The sequence below is a fragment of the Pinus tabuliformis genome, chromosome Q (genome assembly GCF_031772625.1).
Source record: "Pinus tabuliformis cultivar Carrire ecotype Pingquan chromosome Q, CPIR1, whole genome shotgun sequence".
NCBI lineage: Eukaryota > Viridiplantae > Streptophyta > Pinopsida > Pinales > Pinaceae > Pinus > Pinus tabuliformis.
This window is the reverse complement of record NC_142296.1, coordinates 906215619-906242795: the sequence shown is the minus strand read 5'-3', so window position 1 is coordinate 906242795 and position 27177 is coordinate 906215619. Positions and strand designations below refer to the sequence as shown.

The 27177-nt window shown below is 39.8% G+C and overlaps 2 protein-coding genes across 2 annotated transcripts in view; both read right to left on the bottom strand.

The window, feature by feature from the left end:
• Positions 1-27177, bottom strand: part of LOC149222395 (anthranilate synthase alpha subunit 1, chloroplastic-like) — a 352329-nt gene that overhangs the window by 131833 nt on the left and 193319 nt on the right. The gene's annotated exons all lie outside the window — the stretch shown is intronic.
• On the bottom strand, positions 3283-4790 carry LOC149222396 (uncharacterized). Its single transcript, XM_089383673.1, has 2 exons — positions 3578-4790; positions 3283-3461 (listed from the first exon to the last, which is right to left on the bottom strand). Exon 1 carries the CDS (start codon positions 4788-4790, stop codon positions 3816-3818), a length of 975 nt encoding a protein of 324 aa, XP_089239799.1. The 3' UTR covers positions 3283-3461; positions 3578-3815.

The following is a 27177-nucleotide window of genomic DNA, read 5'->3' as shown; positions in this document are numbered from 1 at the left end:
CTTAAATGCACTAACACCTAAAAATTCACTGAAACAATCCTAAAGGCTAATACAACTCTCTCTCTCTCTCTCTCTCTCTCTCTCTCTCTCTCAGGTAGAATGAACAATAGATAAAATCAGGCATTTCACAATCAGAAACTGCCACTTGTCAAATCACAAACTCAGCAGACAAGAAGATCATGAAGACACCACAAAGGAGAAGAAAGGCCTAGGGGAATCAGTGAGGTAGAATATAACAAAAAAAGCTGTTTACAGTAACGCAGAAATCTTCCAAAGAGAGCTGGAGAAGATAACCATGGAACCAGATTGCATGCAAGATGAAATATCAGCACAAGAGAAGTGCATAAAAAAGATGGTAACCATCAAAATAAGCTTCAAAAGGTGTGAAAACACAAGCAAATAGGGACCAAAAAAAGAGATGAACAGTTTTCCAATGAAAACACTGATACAAAGAAACCATGCAAAGCAGCCAAAAAAAGGTATGAAAAAGAAACAACCAGCAAAAACCTAAAGAAATACAAGCAGACTGTGGAAGGAACAAAAAGATGAATTTGTGAAAGAGAGCACGCTAAGTTATTATGTTCACCAAATTTAATCCTTGGAAGTTCAAAATTTGGAAATTTTTTTGGGCAGAAGAATAAATTGAATTTGTTTAAGTTTGAAATTCTGCAATTAATTCAATTAAATTCAGAATTTTTTTAATTCAACTTTAGAATTATCTATTTCCTTGAACTTAATGCCAAAGTTTATCACATCCATTTGCACTTACGATTTTTGTCCTAATGCATCATTTCATAACATGAACACAAACCAGGTGACTTGGCAGCCAGGGGTGCTCTTAAAAATGGTCAAGGAAATCCCAAAAGCTTTTTGGAAAAAATTACAGGTGAAAAGCAAGCCCAAGAGAATGATATATCTGACGTCCTGTGGCTAACACATTCTAAACAGCTACACTAACGTCAAATATATTTCAGCAAAGAAGCAGCTGCCCGAAAGCGCTGCTTGTAAGGGCATATTCCCAAAAGGGAACACTAAGGAAGGTCTCAAGTAATTAGCTTCTAGGTGAATCAAAGGACATGGATGGCTTACAGCCAGCACACCTCAAATGAGGCCAGAACCATCTCAGCCAACACATAGCAGTGGCGATGATCAAAGAAGGATTCCGGAAAACTGGGCAATCAACTTCATCCTTCCCATATTCAGGCGAGGAGAAAAGAACCTAGGCAACTACAGAACGATAATGATCAGATCAAACTTTGCAAAGCTAATTGGGGGGATACTTGGAGAAAAAAATAAGTAGTTGGGTGAAGAAGAACAAAATGCAGACAAAGGACCAAGCAGGATTCGGATGAAAACACTCCTTCATTGACAACTGCCTCACTTGAAAGCACATGATGAAGAAGACATACAACATGGACAGAGAGTTATGGTGTTGTTTTGTAGACTTCAAGAAAACATTTGACACAGTTCCAAGAGAAGAATTGTCTGAGGGGCTCTTGCAGCTGGGAGCCCCTACAGAATGGAGAGCACAAATACACAACTTGTATGAGCAGGTCAAATCCAGAGTCAAGGCCCAAGGAGGCATGTCGAGAAGCTTTAATAGTAATATTCAAGCCAGTTGTTCACCCTAGTTTGTTACATATTGAGATGGAATGAAGGAAAAGCACTGCAGGCATAACTATGAAATATTGGCCATATCCTGGCATAACACTAAGGAGCCTACAAGAACACCTTCTGGCACTAGAAACATTTAACAAATAAGCAGGCATGGAAGTTAGCCTTAGAAAGACTAACGTCATCATCTTCTCTCTCAAATGCAGATTAATGCTGCCCCAAATCAAGTTCAAACTTCATATCATGCAAGAAACAAAACAACATGTTCCCCCATGGGGAGGTACCCTAGTATTTTTCATGACAACACCATTGTAAGTCCAGAGAGATGCAAGTCAAAAGCCTTGTAGGCCATGTGATGACTATGTACTATGGTATCCTAGACTTATTATGGTCAATCATGCTTCAATCGTTTTAGTCTCCACTCTTGAGTCCTTTCGTCCTGGATTGGATTGGAGGCCTTGGGATGGATCTAGAATCTAGATAGACACATGGTTTAGACGAACCATTGGTACTATAGGGGCTATCGCTCTATGTAGGCCCAATCCAACCCATGCATTGAGTGCACCAATGACTTTTCCATGCATTGGAAGCAGGTCATCCCTATGACCTGCTTCCAATGCTCTCAAACACTGCTCACAGAGAGCTACCAGCATATGTCTTATCACTCCTGTTCATCACTACTCATACACTGTTGTCCATGTCTTATGTCAATAATTTGTACAACAAGGTGATTTTGTCCTCAAAGAACTGCTGCCCTGTAAGGTCACCATTATGTCATTTACGACTAAGGCAGTACAACCTCTAGGTCATCACTATAAAACATCTAGAACAAATCCCTAAGCCATCACAGTCACAAGTCTATGTCAAGTATCACTGCAATCTATAGGCCAAGATTGCATGTCATGTTAGTGATAAATCTAAATGTCAAGTCTATTCTTCAAGTCACAATTACGTCTAAATGTCAAATCTGTTATGTCTAAGTTACTTATTATTAGACCACAGTCCAATGTTGTTAAAAGCGCGATCGGGATTAAATCGGCGCCGGGAATAAAGCGGAAAAAATCGGCAAAAGCGGGAAAAAAGCGTTTGGCACAAAAATATTCATTTTTTTTCAATTTTTTTAATATCTAAACCATCTACAACATAAAATAAATACATTGACACATAAATATGATAAAAAAACTAATATATAAGATGTTTAATATCATTTCTAGCGCTAAAATCACACATAACATTGAATCATGTCCTGAATAGTAAGTCCTGAGTCCCAACTCAGCCTAAAATATCAACAAAAAATATGATAATGTATCTCATCATGTCATAATGTCATATACAATAAAATGAAAGTCTAATCCTATTGATTTCCTCTGCCCCTCTTGCGAGAAAATGGCACAACTTTCTCTTTCCCTCTAGATGTAGAAGCTGGTGCCTGTGTTGGTGGAAATCGCAGTGGAGTCTGACGTGCTCTAGAAGCTGAAGAACTAGTAGTAGCAGTTACAGGAGGCTGAGGTAGACGGAGACCACGTCCTCTACTGGTGGTAGTGGTAGCCCGGGTAGGCGGTGTCACCTCCTCCTCCTGCTCCTCCTCCTCCACCTGCTCCTCCTCCTCCTCCTGCTCCTGCTCCTCCTGCTCCTCCTCCTCCCCCTCCTCCTCCCCCTCATCCTGCACTAACCAATCATCAGTGGGATCCATGAGAGGCCTCTCGGTCTCAACCCTCCATTCAGCAGTGGTGTCAATCCCATCCAATGAGATGGCTTCCGTATCAGGTGTCCTCTCTAGTTGTCTCACCCACAATCGAAGATTGTAGTAGACATAGACCATGTCATTAAGTCTATGGGACTCCAACCTGTACAAAGTTCATGAAATAATAATTAATATTATAAAAAAAATATTGTTTAAAACTTTAATGAATTCAAAAATTTATTTGGAAATTTGCAATATTTTAAATGTTTAAGTGTTAACCTATTGCGCTTCTTGTTGTGTATTTTTTCAAATACACTCCAATTGCGCTCACATCCTGAGGAGCTGCATGTTTGGCTGAGGATGCGTACGGCAAGCTTTTGCAAAAGGGGTACTCTGCCACCATACATCTTCCACCATGCGTCTACAACAAAATTACAAATAAAATTTTAAATAAACATAAGAAAAAAATGGAATTTGAAGAGACAATGAAATTTGAAACAAAGTTACAAAGTACAAACTAAAAAATACCTGGCATTTTAATCGTCCTATCAGTGACAGCCATCTCAAAGCCAAATGTGCCACCTGACATCTTATATGTCTCAATTTGTCTAGAGATCTCTATACGTTGTTCTGGAGATCTCACCATCTTCTGGACACAGGTTAATAATCCTTCCACGACCTCAGCATCAAAATCAAACCCACATGCATAAGAAAATGCAGGGTTCAGGAAAAGCCCAGCAGCATGAATGGGACGATGGAGTGTGTTGTTCCATCGCTCATCAATCACTTCCCATAGAAGGAGTTGTCTCTGAAACCCATCATCTCCCTTATCATCATAGTAGGACCGAATGGCTTCTTTGGCCCTGTCCATGGCTTCATACAAATAGCCCATTGCGGGCTTCTCACCATCAACCAACCGAAGAACCTTTACCAAAGGTTCAGTAACAGCGCACACCTCCTGCACTCCCGCCCAGAAGTCTTCCTGGTATGAAACTAGTCTGCACACGGCCTCTCCTTCTGGTTTGCGGCTCATTGACGAAACACGCCACTCCTCTGAAAGAAACATTCTCTTCAAATCCCACATAGAATTCAAGAGGGATTGAAGAGATATGAAACTCGTCGCAAACCGTGTAATGGCGGGGCGCACCAACTCTTTGTTGTTGGTGCATTTTCTCATCAAGCTAAGCACAGATGTGTGATTGTAAATAAATTTTGTGATGTTTTTTGATGAGTCAACAATATCTTTGACAAAGGGAATTTTCCCTATGTCCTCTAACATCAAATCAATACAATGGGCAGCACAAGGTGTCCAAAATAAAGTAGGATGCCTGTCCATAAGCATTCTACCAGCAGCAACATAATTTGCAGCATTGTCTGTTATGACTTGGACAACATTTTCTGCACCCACCTCCAAAATAAACACATCCAGCAAATCACATAAAGTTCTTGCATCTTTGATTTGATGAGTTGCATCAATAGATTTGATAAACATAGTCCCCTTGGGACAACTAACCAAGAAGTTTATAAGGGTTCTCCCCTTTTGGTCAGTCCAACCATCTGACATAACAGTGCATCTTGTTTGTGCCCACGATGCCCTAAAATCCTCCAATCTTTGGGTGCAGTCACGCTTTTCCTCTTGAAGAATCTGGCCTCTGAAATCATGAAGAGAAGGGATTTTGTACCCCGGGCCAACACTGGCAATAGCATCAACAGTAGGTTGGAAAAATGCATTATTCCTTACAATGCTGAAAGGAATATCACTCCAGAGGAGAAATTTTGCCATCAACCTATCAGCTTGTTCTTTTTCAGTTCTTTTTAGCATTGAACCGATAGTTGGTTGTGAACCAGGTGTGGTTCGAGGAACAAAAAATGATGATGCAGCTACCGGATTGACTGACGCTGCAGTAGAACCAGTGCCACTTGGCCCACTTCCTTCAGCTGACCTTTTTAGTTGCCTTTTGAGTTCTTCTTTGGCCTCTCTAGTGTGCTCTAATTCTCCCAATGCTCTCATGGCTCTTTGGATAATTTCAGGATTTGTATTTATACAGGGCCCCACATCACGTCCAGGGATTTGTGCAAGGTGGAACTTCAACCTGTACACCCCCCCAAATATCTTCTTTCCACACAACTTGCAATTCAAGTTTTGTCTATCATTCGGAGCTTTAGGTTCACCATATTCCCAGAAATGATCCAATTTCCTTGGCATGTTTGTTTTTGAATTTTGAATTTGCAAACCTATGGAAAAATAAGGATTAGGAAATAGGAATTTAGGATTACAAATTACAATTTAGCATTTACAAAATTACAAGTTACAAATTTACAAAATCCCAAGTTACCCAACCAAATGGCAAATGCCAAAAAACAATGAAAATCAAAAAACATAAATAATGTTTAAAAAAAATAAAAAATAAAAATAAAAAATTGGTTCCCATAGTCATACCAAGTCACCCATCCCAAATCAATGAAAAATTACAAAAAAATCTTTAAAAACAATGAACATTGAAAACAAATGGTGCCCATATGAAATTTCTCAACCAAAAACAATGAAAAACAAAGTTTATAACAAGGAAAACAAAAAAAATTTAATCTACATACCGTTTTTATGGACAAATTGGTGATCTTGTCTTGGATTTCTCCTAAAACCACTTGGATTCGCTCCCAAACCCTTCAGCTCTCCTCCACAAGGCGTCTCCTCCTCCTCCGCGCGGCGAAAGTCAGAAATGACTAATAAAAAATCGATTTTCATAACTTAAAGCCTGCTGCCCCGCGCCTCGGCGCTTTTTTCAATAAAAATCGCGATTTTTCGAAAAAAATCGTTATAAAAAAAAAGCCCGCGATTTTTTGGGATAAAATCGCGATTTAAGCGGGATAGTGATAAAATCGCGATTTTATCGCGATTTTAACAACACTGCCACAGTCACATCATATGAATGAAACACTGCTACAACTATATACACATATATATTACTAACCACAACTGCTGTTGTTATTACTATCCAAAAGTACTTTCACAAACCCAATTAGTCATGTCACTAAGATCACTTGTGATATGTCAAACAGTTCAGTGCTCAAGGCTGCTGTCATAAAGTTCTTTGTCACAAAAGCTACTACTGAAATATTGTCACAATTTTACTGTGTATCGACACATAGTCAGACTAAAGCCACTGTCATATAACAGACTTGGTTTTTATGTAAGCGAGAGGGTCACTGTTATGTATACTGTTATTATGTAGATGAGAAGTTGATCATTGGGCTAGTGCATTTGATCCTTGAAGTTCACTGATACATAATGAGATTGCGGTGAGAATTATTGTCATATATTGACAATTGTAGGTGAAACAAACTTCTTATATACTGCTTCTTAGAGGGCTGGTAAGTGTTAGGTTACTCTTATAAAAAGAAATCCCTCTCAAGTCTGCATATATATGTGTCAATAAGGCAATTGTTAACATGTCAAGACTTTCGTTCTCATTAACAGAGAGTCCAGCACTGAAGCAAACCACAAAACTCCTAAACAAAACCCTACAATAACTTCATTGGTCACAAAACTTTGAACAGGAAATCGTTCTTCATTGATCAAGGTATCCTGCACCAAAATGAGTCTCCAAACAGGCCTTCGCTTTCTTGAAACAAGGCACCAAACACTTAATACTTGGTCCAAGATATGAAAGAACAGTCTTGCATGTTCCTCGAAAAAAAAAGGTTCTTCAGCTCGCACTTCTTGTAAGTATAGTCCAGAACCCAAAAAAAAGTCCAAATTTTCAAGGGATAACCTACTCAGAATTTCGCTCTCTGAATATTTGTAACCGATCCTAAAACAAACCAAAAATGTGCCCTATTCTTGAGGACAAAGACTCATTTTGATGGGAAGAAAAAATGTCCTCAAAATACCTTGAAGACCTAACTAAAACAAAATAAAGGAACAATAGTCCTTACCTCAGAGATCTTCGCTGCCCTTGCCTCAGGTAGGTCGAATTAATTTCAGGTATATCTCAAGGTAGATTGTTGAAAATCGATATAGTTTGAGAGTGAAATGAGGTCTTCTTTTATAAAGTTTAGAGGGGTTCCAAACTAAATAATTGTTGGAGATGAGGGGCTTCATAAAAATTTAATTAATTCATATCTTGTGAGACAGGTAAGAGAGCCACTGCCTCTATGTGAGTAGATTTAGGATTAGGTCAGTTTATATTTTAGGAAGAGGTTCCTAATGCACAAAGCTTAAACGTTGGAGATAGAGAGTTTCAACAACTAGACGTTGAAGGAAAATAAGCATAATTAAATCATAGCTTAATTCATAAGTGAGAAGGTTGTTAGCCTTAAGGAGGAAAGGTAAGACCTTTTAATTAATGAGGGACCCTCCTTGTGAATACATGCCTATCCTAAAAGATCATTTCTTCATGAAAGATGATATGGAACCCTCAACCTTAGTTTTGTATGCCCTTAACCAACAAAAGTATGCCAAGTCACACCCTTTGGGGTTTTAGCCCAAACACTGAGGTCACCAACTTCAAATGTGAATATCTCTCAAACCAAGAGGAACCACGTGGTGTGCCACATACCACCAAAACATCTTTTCGAGGAGAATCCAATGACATGGATCTCCAACCCAAACTTAATGATTTGTTACTTCAAGAACCCTAGACAAGGTCGGGATATGTCCTCAGTCCAAGGAACCCAAACCCTAAGACCTGGGTTTTCACCCATCCAATAGTGGAGCTTCCAACTTGATGTAATCCAGACAATTATAAGAAGCATTCATTATAATTTTGACATCAATGACTAGTGTTTCATTCAAAGTCAAGCCTAATCAAACCCTAGGGTTGACATCAATGACAACACCATCCAATAGATATGGTCCATTATGATACTTTAATAGTTGTTTGTCCCTAATGATGTTGATCTCACTGATCTTGAGAGGTTTGTTCATGTGGTATCACACTTGCAGTAGAGATCCCTTGAGGGATGGCTTAACTCCTTTCTAGCACATTCCAGAGGGTACTTTTCCCCATTTTGAGAGCAAACATGACCTTGTTGCCCCTCAACAGATGATCCTTGGGCCTTGAGCAACTTCTAAATGATTCTACACATCCTGAAACATTGAGCTTGAGAGTTTGGGCGTTGGACTATTTGATGATGTTCCCAAATGGACCTAGGACACCCCCGCAGGCCTTGACCCTGTTTGATGGACGATGCCTTGTTCTGGAGCCTTAATGAGGATGGATGTCACTAAGATGACTTGGGAGGGCTAACACAGTTTTCCTTGTTTCTAATGCTTGCTTTAGATCGTGCCACGTCACTCTACATGCTTTGGAAGGGTGACATAGGCCTATTTATGGATGGTGCCTTTTGGAGATGTACACATGCATTTTAAGGATTTCCTAGAGTGAGGAGCTCTCTTGTACCATTTCATCACTTACTCAATGCATTATTGATCATTCTAGGAGGATGACATCACGGTGGAGAGCATTTATTCCCACAAGTGTGGGTTATTTTCGACATTTTATTATGTTTTAGAGCTATCTTGAGGTTCGCTTGTGACTTTTGACCTAGTTGAGCGCTCGAGTAAACCTTTTTAGAATTTAATTGTAAAATTAGTGAAATGAGACTTGGTTGCCCTCATATAAAAAGGGGAGAGCCTCATTCACTTGATCATCATTATCAATCATGACACTCCTCTCTCTTTAGAAGTGCATACTAGCTATTGTCTTCTTTCTACATGGATGCAATTTGATCCTTATGGTCCAAATTGTCTTGAGAGGGAGATATTTGCATGGAGAGACTTATTTGGGATTAATTAAAGAGATTCTTGTGGAATGGTGTAAGTTTATTGTTGGATTTCCTCCATTTTGCATGCTATATTATGTGAATTAGGGTTTCTTGTGCGATGTTAAAAATTGCAATCTTTTTCTTGAAATCTTAATTCTTCATGGTATGTAAAATTTGTTTCCTTGAATCCTTCAAGAGAACTTTGAAATATGCATCTCTTGAATTTAAAATATCCCATTTAAGGAAGTTGCTAAAGTTTCTAAGTAGAGATAGTCACTCTCACGCTTCATCAAGGTCTTCTTCATAGATCTCAACCCTAAATAACTCCATTGCCATATTAGATCAAGGAACTACTCTAGTAGGTGTTGATCAAAACCCTCTTTTTCTCTATTTTTTCTCTCTTTCCACTAAGTTCTAGGTATCTAAGGTTACGATTAGGTAGATTATGGTTTTCTTGAAAGTATATTAAATAGCAATTTTATTTTGACGTGTTATTGCCCTCTTGATATGGATTGCACTTAATAATTTGAATAAGGCAAAATATAGCATTAGTTGCATGGTAAAAACCTGCAATTTGGGTGATGTCATCTCATTTATTGTTGTTTTATGCATGTTGCTACCATAAAAACTCACTTGCCTACCCTAAAACTTGCTTAATTGATTGCCTTATTCCTTTATTAGTCCATTCTTAAAGGGCTATTTCTTCTAGATATTATATGACATTGCATGATATATTATTGAATATCTCTCAAACCCTAACTTATAACATATCACTAATTTTTCACTGCCTTCTGCCTCCCCGAGCTCTGCCAGTTGTTCGTGCTCTCATGCGCTGGTTGGCCACGCCAGGGCTACGCCCCTCTACCATGGATGAGCTGGGCTCGTCCCAAGCTCCTCCTATCAGTCTTTCGTCCTCCCCCAAAGCTGAAGATGTCACATTCAAGTCTCTTCTGACTTCGCTGCCAGCCAAGAAGAAACCGAATGCTTCGAAGTTTGTTAAAAAACTGGAAAACATTCTGGAGGTCTCCCTTCCTCTGGAAGGGCCGATCAAGGTTGCTTTGTCGCTGGCAGAAAGGGCCCTAGTAGGTCAGTTCACTAGCCTTTGGCCTTCTCCCAAAGCCACAGAAGCCTGGGTCTGCAGAAACTGGAGATCATTAATCAAGCAAAGTGTCACCTCGTATTTTCTAGGGCAAGGTTATTTCTTGTTCGAGTTTATCTCAAAAGAAGACAAGGATCTAATCTTTAGGAATGGGCCCTATTTTATGGGTCCTCAAGGTCTCTATTTGAACAGATGGAATCCCAATTTTGATCCAGCTGAAGATGTTCCGTCAGTGGTTCCAGTGTGGGTAAGGCTTCCGAATCTTCCTATGCATTGCTGGAACTAGGACTCCCTCCAACATATAGGCAACGCGCTGGGAAAATTCATAGATCGCGCAAACACCAAGGATCAATATGACTGCGCTCGGATCTGTGTCGAAGTAGATCTAGAAGTGGGACTGCCAGAGGCTATAAAGATAAATGTAGGAAGCTGGACTCATGTGCAAAAACTTGACTATGAGCAGCTTCCTTTCAAGTGCCACAAGTGCCAGGAATACAGACATTTTGCCAAGAACTGCACAAAAAATGAAGAGGCGGTGCAAGGAAAGGAAGAAGGATGGAAGCAGGTCAAAAGGTCAAGGGCTAACCCTAAACTCTCAAACCCTCCTGGAGCTACAAGAGGAAAAGCGCTGCAGCCTTCTAGTGGCCAACCAAAGGCACAAGAGAATGTGTTCACCCCTCTTTCCTCTACCTCAATCGAAATGCATGAAACAGAACAGCAACAGAAGGAGGCAAATGAGAAAGAGATCCTTGAAAATTCCAGGCAAGGTGAGAGCACAGCAGTAAGCCCTAAGGAAAAGGCTACAGATATGGAAGAGGAAGACCTAGATTCGGAAGAATCTGAGGAGGAAGGAGAAATAGGAGACTCCCAAACATTGTCCCGCAGATCGACAAGAGGAAGGAAAACTGATCGAGAAAAAAGAGAGTGAGAAACATACAAAGACAAACTCCAAGGCAGCCAGCCAACGTTGGAGAAGCTGCTAACAAAGACACCGAAGATTACAGGAAGCCATGTACAGGGGCCACCCACTCTCAGAAAGGTAAATAATGAATATTGTCTCATGGAATTGCAGGGGGTTGGGGAGCAAGCAAAAAGAAGAAGCAATGAGAAGTTTGATTAGAATAGAAACCCCAGATATCCTTCTAATCCAGGGGACTAATTTGGAGGAGAAGAGCTTCCTCCAAGTAAGCAAGAACCTATGGAGAAAAAGTGGAGGGCAGGCTGTCTCAGCCTGAGGTGCATTGGGAGGGCTAGGAGCTCTCTGGAATGAAGACAAGTTGGAATTGGTCAATGGAAAGCAGAATACACACCGATAGTTTATGCAACTCATAAGCCAAGAAACAAGGGAGGCCTTTAACCTCTTTAATGTGTATGTGTTGGTAAACGCAGGGGAAAAGAAGCAGTGTTGGGACTCAATCAAACTCATGGCTGAGGAAGAAACGTTGAGAAATATTATTATCGCAAGGGATTTGAATATAACCCTAAGCTCCTCCAAGAAGAGAGGTGGCAGCATAGTAAGAGACCCAGCGAGGGAATGGGTGGAGGATATCATGCAAGATTGGGATCTGCTCGACATCAAACCTCTGAAAGGTAAGTATACTTGGTCAAATAAAAGAATTGGCCCTGGCCATATTGCTGCGAGATTAGATAGATTTCTTATTCAAAGTTCCTATCTACTCCTTGGTTTAGAAGCTAGGATGCTCATCCTGCCATGCAGTGTTTCGGATCATAAACCCATAAAGCTGGAACTCTCAGCACATAGAAATTTTGGGCCCATTCCTTTTCGATTCAGTGCTCTATGGATAAGGTATCCAGACTTTATGGATAAGGTTAAAGAGAGTTGGAATCGGCCTGTCACAGGGTCCCCTTTCTTTGTTTGGGAAGAAAAATTAAGAAGAGTAAAGGCTGCTTTGAAAAGTTGGGCTAAAACTCTTCCAAATCTGGCTGATGAAAGGAGGATGGCCCATGCCTCCCTCGAGAAGCACCAACTGCAGATGGAAGAGGAGGAACCCACGGAGGAATCGACAGTCATAGAAGGAAATCTGCAACAAAAATTCCACAAAGCTTGTCTGCAAGAGGAAGAATATTGGAGGCAGAAATCCCATAGCCTGTGGTTGAAAGCGAGAGACAGGAATACCTCCTTCTTCCACAAACAAGCCCAAGCTAGAAGGTCCTTCAACACAATTTCTGAAATAAAAGAAGATCGCGTTACCCATAAGGACTTTACAAGCATCAAAGGGGTTGCCTTCTCCCACTTTGAGAAACTATATAGTGAAGTCGAGGGAATGAGCCAAGACACTATGTTCTTGGATGTTGTCCCCTCCAAGATCTCTTCAAATATGAATCAACAACTGGAAGCTAAAGTCACCAGAAAAGAGATAAAGGTTGCGCTCTATGAAATGGAGCCGGACAAAGCCCCAGGTCCGGATGGCTTCACTGCCATATTCATTCAAGTCTGTTGGCAAATAGTGAAGAAGGATTTGCACAGAATGATTTCCAAATCCCAGTGTTGCCAGAAAATTGGAGGAAGCACAAATTCTGCCTTTCTCGCCCTCATTCCAAAGGAGAAGGGAGCCAACACCTTTAACAGGTTTCGTCCGAGTTCGTTATGCAACATTGGCTACAAGCTCATAACAAAGGTGACTGCCAATAGATTGAAGGTCCTCTTGCCCTCCATTATTCCTAAAAACCAAGGGGGTTTCATTCAGGGCAGGCAAATCGTGGACAACATAATCCTTGTGCAAGAGGCGATTCATTCTAGCTTGCAGCGGAAAGAAAAAGGTATGGTGATCAAGCTGGACCTTGCTAATGCATTTGACCGAGTTCGTCACAAGTTTCTCTTTGGCGTGATGCACAAGTTTGGGTTTGGTCAGGAGTTTATCAGATGGGTCCGGGCTTGCATCTCTGAGCCCTGGATTGCCCCTCTAGTGAATGGAAGAGCAACGGAGTTCTTTAAAGCCTCTAGAGGGTTGCGCCAGGGCTATCCTCTTTCCCCTCTTCTTTTTGTTTTGCAAGCTTCAGTTCTGAGTTTTTATTTAGAAAAGTGCCAGATAGACCAAGAAATTATGGGTCTTAGGATCGCTCGAGGTGTCAAGGATATCAACCATGCATTGTTCGTTGATGATTCTCTTTTGTTGGGTGCTGCCTCCATATACTTTGCCTCCAGATTCATAAAAGTGTTGGAAGATTTCTGTGGGACTTCGGGCAGCAAACTAAATGAAGGAAAATGCCATTTTTATGGCTGGAATATCTCCAACAGCGAGCTCTCCTCAATTTCCAGATGTATGGGTTTCGCTGGTTCTACTTCTTGGAACTCCTTCATCTATTTAGGCCTTCCTATCTTCCAAAGGAGGCACTCCAGTAAAGATTGGTTGTCAATGGTCGAGAAATTTAAGAAAAAAAATCAGTCTTGGGGCTTCTCATGGTTGAACCTTGCAGGGAAATCAGTGCTTATTAAGTCTATCCTATCTAGCCTGCCCATCTTCCAATTCTCGGCCATGTTGGCTCCCTCCAGCATCCTCAAGAAGATGGAGGAATGGATTTGAAGGTTCTTTTGGAAAGGAGGCAAGCAAAATGACAGGAAGATCCCCCTTGTCAGTTGGGACAAAGTTGCCAAACCTCTGCTAGAAGGAGGTCTGAATTTCAAGGACCTGAGGACTCAAAATATTGCTATGGGGGCTAAGATTCTGTGGAGACAAATAGCTCCGAAACCGGGCTGGGCCCAAAAGGCGTTATGGAAGAAATATTTCAGGGGTCAGAGGCTACGAAGCTTGGATGACCTCACCCACACCAGCAAAGGCTCTCAAATTCACAGGCTTTGCATGCAGGCCTTACCACTGATACAAAAGCATTCCTATTGGATCCCGGGTAATGGCAAGCTCATTAATATTTGGACTAATAAAATCATGAGCGAAGAACCTTTGGGTGAAGTCCAAGAGCTCTCTGAGCTTTGAAGCTGGACGTTAAACAGTGGCATCAAAACATTGTGGGATATTTCTAGCTGGAAGGATAATTCGTGGGTAGGCTGGAAGAAGCCTCAAATGTCGGATGCTCTAGATCAGGCGTGGTCATTCCTACTGACTAAGCTGAAGGGAATGAGCCCGATGAGCATCAGGAAACAAGACAAGAGAGGTTGGGGCTCTCTAACTGGTTCTTATATTGTTGCACAAGGCTATGCACAGCTCAGAAAAATTCCCCACATCCCTTGCTGCCCAGCGACTTGGTGAGGACTCTGGAGGTAGAAATGTGTGCCAAAAATCGATTTTTTCAGCTGGCTGTTGTGCCACAACAGCATTTTAACTAAGGATAAACTGAAAAAGAAAGGCTTCCTGGGCCCTTCCAGATGTAATCTTTGTCTGGAAAATGAGGAAAATGCCACTCATTTATTGATTGAATGCAAGTTCGCCAAGAGTATTTGGGCTGATGCATTTTCCTCATGGGGATCCTCTATTCGTCTGCCAAACTCGATTGCTGGATACTTTGCTGATTGGGCTCATCTCTATCCCGGAAAACTCCCCAATAACAACTGGTTCAAGGCAGCTTGGATGGTTTATCCAAAATTCATTTTCTGGCAAATATGGATTGAGCGCAACCACAAAATTTTTCAAGAAAAAGCGCAGAAGGGTAACCTTGTTTTGTCAAAAGCCAATGGCCTGCTCAAGGAATTTCTCAGTGAGAAATTTGAGAAGCTGGGAAAAAATAATTTAAATCCTCAAGAACTGGCGTGGGGGAGCAAGCTTGGCCTTCAGTTTTCTGAGGATGAGAGACAGTTCCAAACTACGAAAAACTGGTAGATCAGGCTTGCTGAGGGCGATTTCCGCATTTGGCTCCATAATTGTGACAGTTCTTCCTTGTTTTTTGATGGGGCCGCCAAAGGCAATCCGGGAACTGCTGGGGCTGGAGGTGTCATCAGGAATGCGAATGGCTGCATAGAGAACAGGTATGCCTGGGGCCTGGGTCACAGTACAAACATACAAGCTGAGGCCATGGCTTTATTGCAGGTCTTAAGCATTTATAGGTTCTTAGTATTGAGAAAGCCAATATTCGTGGTGACTCCCAATCCTTGATTCGAATTCTTGTGGATAACGAGTCCCCGAGGGACTTTCGGCTAACAAGAGTGGTTGCTAGAATAAGGAAGCTAGTTAGTTCCTTTCTTCAGGTGAATTTTTTCCACATTCTTCGGAAGAATAATAAGGAAGCGGATGCGGAAGCCAACAAAGCAGTCCTCCTTCCTGCAGGCACCTGGATAAGAGACGGGGTTGAAGATTGGGATCCAATCCCTTAATTTTGTTTCTCATGTATTACTGTCTTTTATTTCAGCAATTTGTCTGTATTAACAAGCATGGGGAAATTAGGGATATAGGCTTGACTAATGGAGTTAAGAAGATTCAGAACATTAAGATTAGGAAGTCAGTTTTTCTATATGTTGAGGATAGCCGGTTCACGGCCTTCCTAAATGTAACCGGCCAACAGGCTTTGGATTTCTTTTAATACAAACTATATCCGTCTTCATTAAAAAAAAAAAAAACATATCGCTAATATAAATAACTAAAAGATCTTAGAAAGTGTACTTGAACTTTTATAAATAATATCTTAGCCTTTTTATGCTCCACCAATACCTTGCCTCAAATCATTAGACGTTGCATCACCATAAAGCCTTTCTTTATTGGATATCTTTAGGTGACATTTAATGGAATGCCTCCCTTGTGGGATTTAATTCACCACTAAATAGATAGAGGGAGAGAAGCCAATCAGGTGATAGTATTGGCCAATCTCTTGTTGCCATAAGACCTGGATTGTTTAGCAGGCCTTTGTATTAGGTCTGCTAGATATTGCACTAAGACCTCCTTCAAGCAAAACATTGGACAAAGTTGGTATGGTGTTTTCTCCACAAAGCAACTTCTAGAACTAATCAAAACACATGGGAGTCAAAATAGAGTCAAACTAGTTGTTGGAGCCACCTAAGTCCTTCACTAAGCTACTATTCCTCTCATTTAGCTTGGTAAAGCTCAAATGAAGCTCACACATGGGAATCCATGGCCCCAACATTGCCTCTCAAAGCCAAGTCGAGCCTCTTGTGGGTTAATTAATCTTTTTAATGCAGAAAATTTATTTTTATGAAATCACTTAATCTCCAAAATGTAGATCACAAATCAAACAATATTACTTTGGAAGAGTCAAACTCGCCATTATTTAGCCATTATCTAGCCATTACAAGAAATATTATAAAAGGTTAGATCCTTTGACCATTAGTTGTCTTTGAACTATGGGATCCTCCATGCTATAATATAATTTATTTTCCAAGGGCAAACCTTTTTGTGCGGATTGATTCTTCCATTCTCTCTCTTCTTAGTTTTATGCTGCAATAGTTATTTATAGATTACTGCAAAGTACTCTAGAATATTGCAAGGAAACTGGGTTGATCCATTGCGGGACAATGATCACATGGAAGGGGAGATCAAGGAGCTAGAACTCATCTCTCCATATGTTGGTATTGAAAGGTAATCAAACACAAATGCCAGACAAACCCTTATCAAGGGTCCCTTCAACAAGGGTGAGATCCTGCTTGGTGCCATAGTTGGCCCATTGGTTGGAGACATATCGAAGAAGAAGATATTTCCAGTAGAATTTGGAAGTCAGTTCATCTATTCTAGACTTATTGTTGTTGGCTTATTATTATTACATTTTTATTCTTCTTTTCGTCAAGCAATTACCAAATACAAAAATATGAAGATTACAGAGAACAAGAGACACAAGATATAGGCTCCAAGCCAAGGCAAAAATTGTTGAAAAATGTGTAACTAGGTTCAATCTTCATAAATATGAAATGTACTTTTGATTCTTGTATATTGTAAAATAAAAGAAAAAAATTATTATTATTATTTTGGAGCATGGGTTTCAAGCTCAAGGTCTTTTATTTTAGAGGTCAAGCACCCATTGAGTGCTTCTAGGGTTTGTCCTAGATCAAGAAGCAAAAAAGTCATTGTCATATGTTGAAGACCCCATCGGGCACATTGTATCTTGTAAATAGAATTATTTTTGTATTTAAAAGTGTCAAAATACCCCCCAAGACCAAGTCAGCCTATTTTGAGGAACTTCGTCCACCTTGAAAGCTTATATATAGGAGGGAACTCAACCTCCTAGAGACACAACTCATTCTCTCATCAAGCAAGCGAAGGAGAAGGACGAGGATCAAGTGTTTGGGCTATTTTCTCTCTTTCTTCACATGTGCGAAGGAAGGAAGCTAGGGTTTATGTTGTTGGGTTAGGGTTTAGCTGTTGCAGGACCGAACTTGGAAAAAGGGCAAAAAGAAGGTCGAATTAGGTCATCCTCAAGCCCTAGAAGAAGGAGAAAGTCAAGCAAAGGTCTGAAGAAGTCACACATGTGGAAGCAGCGGCAGCTGGGATGGCCGAAAAATTTCAAACCTGCAATAGAGGCTGAAATCATAGTTTTAGAACTCCAACTTAGACTTTGAACTGGCCGAGGGTCGACTCGGACTTAGTATCGACTCAGCCTAGTTGATTTCAATGACTCGATTTTTGTAAAAAATATATTAAATATTTATCTTTTGTGAAAAAACCTAATTTTAAAGATTTTCATTCATGTTTCCATACTCAAAGCATTAGAACATAAAGAGAAGACAACATATGATCAAAGTATGCTCATGAATATATCCATTATATCAAAATGGCACCCACTGTATTGTCCAATACATGTAATATATAGAGATCAAAACAAAAACACATAACCAAGGAGGCTCTAAATGGCCTCTACAACAAAACATCACTAGTCACTACTACTAGCGAAGCCAACATCATCTGGCTCAGACTCTGAATCAGAGTCAGACGAGGAAACCCATGGGTCCTCCTCCTCATCAAGATCTCCAACTGCAACTGTAGAAGATGTAGCACTGGCAGGCACAGCAGCTACATGCTGAGATAGACGAGTTATGCGCTTGCGTCGTCGCTGAGTAGAGGAAGTGCCTGCAACTAGAGGACTTGGAGTTTGGCCTGGTACTAGTGGATCAACATTTAACTTAACATTATGTTCAAGTAATGCCTCCATCTCTAAATCCAAATCAAGACCAACATCCTCATCAGAATCAAACTCTATTGGTTGACTCTCCACTACCCAATCTGATATTGGATCAATATCTTCCAACACAATGGGATCTGTATCAGGTATTTTGTTCAGCAATTGATTGTGTCTTAGCCGGAGGTTGTAGTGGACATAGACTAGATCATTCAACCGTTTTTGTTCCAAATGATTTCCCTTCTTCGTGTGAATCCTCTCAAAGACAGACCAATTGCACTCACACCCGGAAGCACTACAAGTTTGACTCAAAATAGGGATTGCAAACTTTTGCAATTGAGGATAATGGCTACCAAATGCCTCCCACCATTGTGTTGCAAAAAACATAGTTGTGTAATGAGTTAGCTCAACAAATTATATCCAACTTTCGAATTATAAAAAATTTAACAAAATAAGAATTTGAAAATTGAACTTGTTTACCTAGCTCATATGCTTCCCTTGCAATCCTTACTAGGTTCTTGCCAAAGGTACCTATGGCTCTACTGAAACAAGTGATATGTCGGTGTATCTCCAGCTGGTCACTCTCCTTAGGGACCATGCGCTCAAGGCACTCAATCAATCCATCTCTAGCCTCCCCAGTCAAAGCTTCTGCCTCCAGAGCTTTATAATGATACCTTGGGTACAGAAAAAACCCAGTTGCATGTATAGGGCAATGGAGTTGATTGTTCCATCTTTGATCAATGATTTCCCAAATGGGCCCATACTTAGCCACTCTATCCTTGTATGTTGCCTTTATTTGCTCCTTTGCTTGATCCATAGCCTCATAAATGAAGCCCATAGCCAATCTTTCCCCATCCACCAACCGCAACACCTTAACTAGTGGCTCAACAACCTTCACAATCTCTGCTTCCTTTTTCCAAAATGTTTCTTCATTAACTTTCTTTCTCCCATCCTGTTTGCGAGCCCATTGACATTCATCACTAGAAAACATCCTCTGCAAGTTTATATGTTGGGAAAGCACGGATTACAATGTCAATAAATGAGTTGCAAATCTAGTGATGGCAAGCCTAACAATATCCTTGCCCCCTCTGTTCTTCCTCATTAGGTTCAAAATCCATGAGTGATTGTAGATATATTTTGTTATGCTTTTGGCATGCTCTACAATATTCTTGATCCAATCTATTTTACCAATATCCTCAAGCATGAGGTCTATGCAATGTGCAGCATGTAGGGTACAAAAGATGGTTTTGTGTTTTTCCTCTAAAATTTTACCAGCAAGAACATAGTTAGAGGCATTATCTGTGATAATCTGAACAACATTAGCCACCCCCACCTCTTCAACAACCTCATCCAAAAGTTGAAACAACAAGTGTGCATCTTTCACCCTATCAGATGCATCAACTGATTTTAGAAACATGGTTCTCTGTTGGCAAAAGATAAGAAAATTTATGATGGTATGATTCCTTTGATCATTCCATCCATCTAACATGATGGTACATCCTGTTTTTGCCCATGAGCTTTTGAAATCTTTCAAATATTCATCAATGGACATAACCTCTTTTTGCAAAAGAGATCCCCTTAACTCATGCATAGTAGGGCCTTTGAAGCCCTTTCCAGCAGCAAATATGGCATCAAACATAGGTTCATAATATGGTGAACGAGAAGCCTTGAAGGGGATATTAGCATCATACCACCATCTAGCTATGTAATCACAAGCATTTTCTCTCAATGCTTTCTTCCAATGGTAATCTAAAGTAGGTTGCATTTGACCTTTATTAGCTTGAGGACCATGTGCACTATTAGAGGGAGAGGAGGGTGTGACTATGAAATAACTTTTGATATCACCCTTCTTTTTAATTTTACCCTTACCCTTTTCTTGAATAGACTCCAAAGAGGGAGAAACATAGCAAAAGGGGTTGGATGCATCAGTGCAAGGGATAGATGAAGAACCCTCATAATCAAAATTGGGGTTGGCATCCATCATGTGTTTTATACTCCTCTTCATCCCTATTTCAGCCTCTTTCTTTTTGCCTAGCTTTTTCTTCCTCAAACATGTCAAATTTTCTAGCAACTCCTTCCTAATATCCCCAATTTGTTTTGTTGGTGCTGCACATGGAACAATTTGGCCTCTAATATCAGCGAAGTGTTGTTTCAGCCTATGAATGCGCCCTCCACCTCTCTTAATTTTTTTATGACAAAATTTGCAATGCATTTGATTATCAATTATCTCAACATATGCCCAAGCAACATCTTTCATTCTAGGAGCCATTTTCTGATATTTGGACTTGGAAATGAAAGGACAAAAATCTAAAAATAAAAAGAACAAAAAAACAACTCTTCAATGTTCATTTCTTTTACAAAAACTACTCTTTTCAATTTCTAGATTTGCAAAAAAAAGAAAAAAATCAAGGGCAGATTTGTGAAGTAAAAAAAAAAATACATCTAGGCTCTAGCCTCCTCAATGCTGCTCCAACAAACCAACTCCTCAGTGCAGCTCCAAAATGTTGCTCCAATGATTGCCCAAGAAGCTCTTCACTGTTGCTTCAATGATTGATCAAGAGGCTCCTCACTGCTACTCCAAAAACCAACTCCAATTGTTCACAAACTCCTCACAAATGCTCACACAAATGCAATGAGATAGTTGTGAGTAAATGTGAGGGGGTTGGGTGACTTTTATAGGCTTGAGAGAGGGTAGATGAAGTGAGAAAAACCTAAAACCAAAAAAAAACGCTTTTGGAATCCGCTTTTCCTTCCCTTTGTCGCCGCGGACCGGCTCGGCTTGGTTATGACGGGCTTGGCCAAGCCGACCAGTCTGTTTGCACATTGAGTGAGCAAGAGAGGGCTTTTGGAATTGGAGCTTGAGTTGAGGAAGGTTGACAGAAAGATTGAGAGGATTGCTTGGGAGCTTGAGGAGCTTGCAAAGGAGATTGGGATTGAAGGCCAAAGAGGTAGGATATTGACTCTAATCTAGCATTTGTGTTTTTAATATGTTCATTGTTAAATGAAAATGTTCTCCTCTCTTTCCCATTCCCATTCCTCCATTTTAATGCAGTCAAGAAACTATAACTCCACCAATGTTCAAAGAATCAAAACTTCAAACAGCATGGCTATATGGCTTCGCATTCTTTTGATGTTGGTTCCTTTTCTTGTTATTATGGTGTTGGAGAGTAGAAGAAGGAGGGTTGATCATGATGAAGATGATGAAGAAGTGGGTAGTGGTGGATTTGAAAACCCTGGAGAGGAGGAGCACCTTGGTGAGGAGGAAGATGAGAGTGGAGATGAAGACACAATAACAAAAGCAAACCAAACCCCATTGTGTTAATATGTTTCTAGGCCTGAAGCAGGGAAAGAGGGTGGAACCACTAAATTTACATGCCTCCATTGCAAAAACACTTACAAAGAGCCAAATACATAAGGGAAGAAGAGGAAGCCCAATATAAATCTAAAAGATCAAAGGGTGACTTTGAACATGATAGCCCACAATCACATAGACCAGTGTTTTACGACTCCGACCAGGACTCCGACCAGGCCGAGGATCGACTCCGACTCCGACTCCAATTCGGTAATGACTCGGCCTAGTCGATTTCAATGACTCGGTTGTTGTAAAAAATACATTAAATATTTATTTTTTTTATAACAAAACATAATTTTAAATATTTTAAAGTGAAACATAATTTTAAAGATTTTCATTCATGTTTCCAAAGTCCAAACACACAGCATTATAATATAGATGGAAGACAACATATGATCAAAGTAGGCTCATGAACCAATCCATTATATCAAAATGGTACCCAATGGCAATACATAGTCAACTGTCATACATGATCAAAGACTCAAAACAAAATACAAATAACCAAGGAGGCTAGAAATGGCCTCTACAACAAAAGTAAACTGTGATGGTGACCAGACTCCAATACTAGTACTACTGCAGCACTGCTAGCAGCTACACTACTACTGGCTAGTAGCTACTGCCAGAGGAGCCAAGATCATCTCAACCAATCTCTGGAGTCTGGATCATCATCATCAGAACAGTGAAAAAAATATACAGTAGCTCTAGGTGTCAAGGTAAGGGTTTCAATTTGTATTCCTTTGTGTGTTCCAAATTTCCAATGGAATTTGTTTGGGTAATTCTTTGAGTATAATTTCAGAACTTTATTGTATTTTTGATCCGTTGGTGTTGTTTTACCTTGAGTCTAGGCCCAGTAGGCTTCGTTCCACTTTCCTACGTATCAATCTCAACCAGGGACAATTTTAAGATAATTTAGGTCTTCATGGCAGTCTGTATCTAGTTATATTGACTTCAGTAAACATTTTTTTAATACCTACTATCCCTTCTTATTAGCTTATACATGTTACTTTATGTTGCAGGTGTGATATTTCAAAGTGTCATGGCACATGCATGATAGACTGCTTGCAGAGGTGGTCTAAGATTTAATTTGATGTACATTTTCAGATATATTTCTTTGCTATTAAGTGCTTTATTTAAGATATGCTGTCTTGCAGAGGTGGTCTGATATATAATTTCATTTTTCTTTTTTTCTTTATGTTTATTATTCACTGTTTTTTTCTTGAGAAACGGTGTGATATTAAGTTAAGAATCACTTCTGAAGACCACTGAAGATACTGCTGATGTGTGCTTCAGATCTATAGTGCCAGACTCAAAGCGTTGATGTGAAAAGTGAGCCTCTAATTAGTTCAGACTCTCAAATGTTCTGCCCTTAAAATGATCTTCTTGCCAGTGAATTAGGGAAGTCTCATCTATGTATTTTCTTCTGTCACTGATGTATCTCTGATTGCAATCTCAGAAGAGGTCACAAATGCCTTCAACAGCCTACACTTCTGCTTTAGCTTTTTACTTCATGAAATTGCTCCTTCACAATGACCTCAGTGATAACTCCAGAACTGTCCTGAAGGAATTCTGTCCAACAGACCTCCTCAACTCTTTTTCTTTTCTTTTCTTTCAGATCTCTGGATTATGCCTTAATACAGCCTTCAATCAGATTCAAATAAATCTTAGAAATCTGATCTCAGATTACACTTCTCAGAAAATAATAGGTTTCTCAAATTAGTCTGCAACAAGATTACTTCAGCAAAGGTTAGTCTGTTCAAAGTTTTATATATGGCAGATTTCGATTCCATATTAAAACATATGTGACTTAAACTGCATTAAACAGTTTGGAATCCTTAAACTCCATTAAACATTTGAAAAATACCAAAAAAATGAATTTTTTTATGTCTTTTATGCCTGCCCAGCCGGTTTTCATTGACCCGGCCTGGTCAATATGGACTCGGCCTGGTCATTGGATGACTAGGCCGAGTCATAGTTGACTCGGCCAACCTAGCCGGTTACTTGGCCTGGTCGTAAATTTTTTTATCGGCTCGGTTTGACCAGGCCGTTTCCTAGTCAACTCGGCCTGGTTGTAAAACAATGACATAGACAAAGAACCCCATCAACATCCTCCCATGGAAGTGGATATGGAGGCATAGGAACAAACATCCCTTTAAGGCGTAGAACCATACCAGATTTCCTTGACTAAGGGTGTAGGAATGATGTGGATTCAAAAAAATTCTGATTTCTCTATGCATGTGGAATACCATTCAATGTTCTTCGCTCACCTTATTGGCATGAAATTGTTTCCACCATTAATGATGCCCCCAAAGGATACAAGAGCCCTGGGTATGACAGGACTGGAACCATGGGACTTGATCATGAAAAAGCAAAAACAACACATGCTTTAGGTAAAATGACAAGTTCTTGGAATGAGCATGGGGTATCCATTGTATCTGATGGATAGCCAAATGTAAAAGGCAAGCCATTGATAAGTGTTCTTGTTGTGTCTAGTAGTGGTGCAGTGTTCCTTCCAGCAGTGGTGCAGTCTTCCTTCCAGCATATGATTACTCAGAAAAGATCAAGGCCGCCATCAACATTGCAAAACCATTACTTCAAACAATTGAACGTATTGGCCCATACAATGTCATCCAAGTCATCACTGATAATGCTTCTAATTGTAAGGCAGCGGAAGCAATTATTGAGGATAGATACCCCAACATATTTTGGCCTAGGTGTTTGGTTCACACAAGGTTGCGGGGGAGCACCCCCCCTGGAACCCGCTCTCGAAGCGTGCTCTGGGCGAGAGCGCATCAGGAGCGACCCTGGGAGCGCGGACCTAAAATTCACTCCATGTGGGAGTGCGCCCCTAAAAAAATTCACTCCCTGACAATTTAGGAGTGATAGAGGGAACTATTGAAGATTGGAAACAAGAATTTGGCCCTAGTGTTAATATGCAGTTCATGGTAATGGTTAAGAAGTAAATGTGATATTCTCCTTTATCTTTCACTTTCATCCTTATACTTAAATTTTTAACATTACCATGAAATGACTTGGGTTGTTTGAGAGTGGTTCCAACCTCATTGGATTTCATATGCAGAAAGTAGAATTTTAGATCTCACTCAAAATCCAACAAACTTATCATTTTTTCAGGATTTCAGGATTGCAATGTTTCCATTGGATTTTTTCATGTACTAGGGTATGGAACTTGTATTTAATCAAGAGCACCAACCCCTCTATGCGGGGGAGACTTCCAATAATCAAGAGCACCTAGGGTACTAGGGTATGGAACTTGTATTTAATCAAGAGCACCAAGGTCGTTCGACTATGCAAGAGGAGACTCTCAATAAAGCACGAGACAAGAAATTAGAAATTTCTCGTGGCAAGAGGGTCAAGCAGTAGATAATAGATTTACTTGTCTTTTCTAGTTTCTAGTACTTTTTATAACTATTGACTATTTCATATTTATTATGGTATTTTTTGTAAATAATATATGACAATTTAAGTTTGAAGTTTGAAGTTGGCATTTATAACTCATTGGTAATGAATTATGAATATGATGTTTCATGAAAGTTGAAGGTTGAAACATTTCATTTTGTGTTAGATATTCTTTATTAGCGTTTGGTTACTTGGTAATTGTAATGGTTACAAGTACAAGTTACAACTTTTGTGATCAAATGATGATAAATGTTATATATCGAATTTGGAGAGCTTGAAACTTTAAGCTTGATGAATCATGAGACTCGATATGTTGTATGTTACTAACTTGTGGACGTGGTTGACGAAGATTATAACTTCTAGATGATTGATGTTATATGGTTCAATCCATGTTTTTATCTTTTTTATATCTAACTCATCATTCTACATGCTTTTGTTGACATATATGCATCAAAATATATAAAAAAATATATTATATAAAAAATCACTCCCAAAGAGGGAGCTTTTGAAAATGTCGTTGCCCGCTCCCGTTCCTTGCTTTCGCTCCCGCTCCCAATTATGCTTGGGTTCACACCATGAACCTTTTGATGCAAGATATTATTAAGAACAAAAACCCTTAATACAAATGGATTGTGATTTGTACGAGAGGCAAAAAAATGATAAAATTTATTACAAATCATAACAATACCCATGGGTTTTTCCACAGTCACTCAAGTTTGGAGATGTTGAAGATTGCGAAGACTAGATTTGCTAGCTATTACCTCACCTTCAGGTGCCTTTTGAAGGTAAGAGAGCCATTGGCTAGCATGGTATCAAGTCAACACTCGCAGGTATTAAAGGACAGGGCTCCAACCGCAGTTGACAAGCAAGGTTTTGAACAGGTGGAGGACATTGCTCTTGATGGTGTGTTTTGGGCACGTGTGAGGGAAGTTTTGCAATTCACCAAGCCCATTTATAACATGATTCATTTTGCAGATACATATGCACCAATGATTAGAGAGGTGTATAGGCACACGGATAACATGTTGGGGTAACTAAAATATATTGTTCAAGAAAAAGATCCCAACTTGTATGATATTATTCACAGAGGTGTGTACGCACAGTGGAATAAACTTAATGTTCCACTACATGCCTTAGTGTATATCCTTATGCCAAAATACTACTCTCTAACTTGGTTGGGAAAACCTGCACCTGGGGGTGGCGTTAATGGCAAACCCCATACAAATCCAGAGGTACAAAAAGGAATATGAAAGCATTAGACAAGTTGGTCCCTAACAAGGAGGAGTGTGCTAATCTGTGTCTAGAATTAGGTAGATACTTCACCAGCACTGGAGTGTTTGGTTCTTTGCAATGTTGCAAGAAGCGGGAACGAAGCAGGTACATTTTTGGAAGCGGAGATGCGGAAGCGTCATTTTCCAAAAAACTAGGAAGCGAAGCGTCCGCGGAAGCGTCTGCTATATATATATATATATATATTTATATTTTTTTGCATTTATACTCAAAACAAACATCCCAAATACCAAATTAATTGTAGAAGACATGAAAACATGCATATTTTTGCATAAATCAAGATAGATATGGCATCCATGATTCTAGCTATTACAAACATACATCAAATTTTTAGGCATATTATAAAACATAAAACATTTAAGCATATTATAAAACATAAAACATAGAGCATATTATGATTTATCTAGCAAGTGAGCAACTGTCAACATTTGTCATGTCCAAAATTCAAATAATAATGTTTACAAAATATGTCACTTGGTCACCGCCAAGACAAAAAAGGTTCAAAATTCAAATTCACATGCCTACAAGTCTAATGAGTAATCTAGGACAAAAGTAGTAGATTGTGAATATATCTACTAATCTCTCCTCCTTCCACCACGAAGAGAACATGGCGGCGGGCCTCCACATGGTGGCGGACCTCCACGTGGTGGCAATGAAGAAGATGGTGCCTGTGGAAGTTGTGGTTGTGGCACTGAAATTGATGAAGAAGAACCCCCTATTGTTGGTGTTGAACCATGGAACATAGGAACCAAGGGACCAGATGGGGGTGGGGGTGGCATATCAACACGATCATCATCATCCTGGAATCGCTCAAAAAATTCATGCAAAAGAAAAACACTAGTTAACAAAAAAATTAAAAACATGAATTAGAGAAATGCTTTATAAGGAAAAATTGGAAAATTTATACCACAATGGACATACCTGGAT

Excerpts from the sequence above, each read along its gene's own strand:
- LOC149222396 (XM_089383673.1), bottom strand. The coding sequence starts at position 4,790 with ATGTTTATCAAATCTATTGATGCAACTCATCAAATCAAAGATGCAAGA.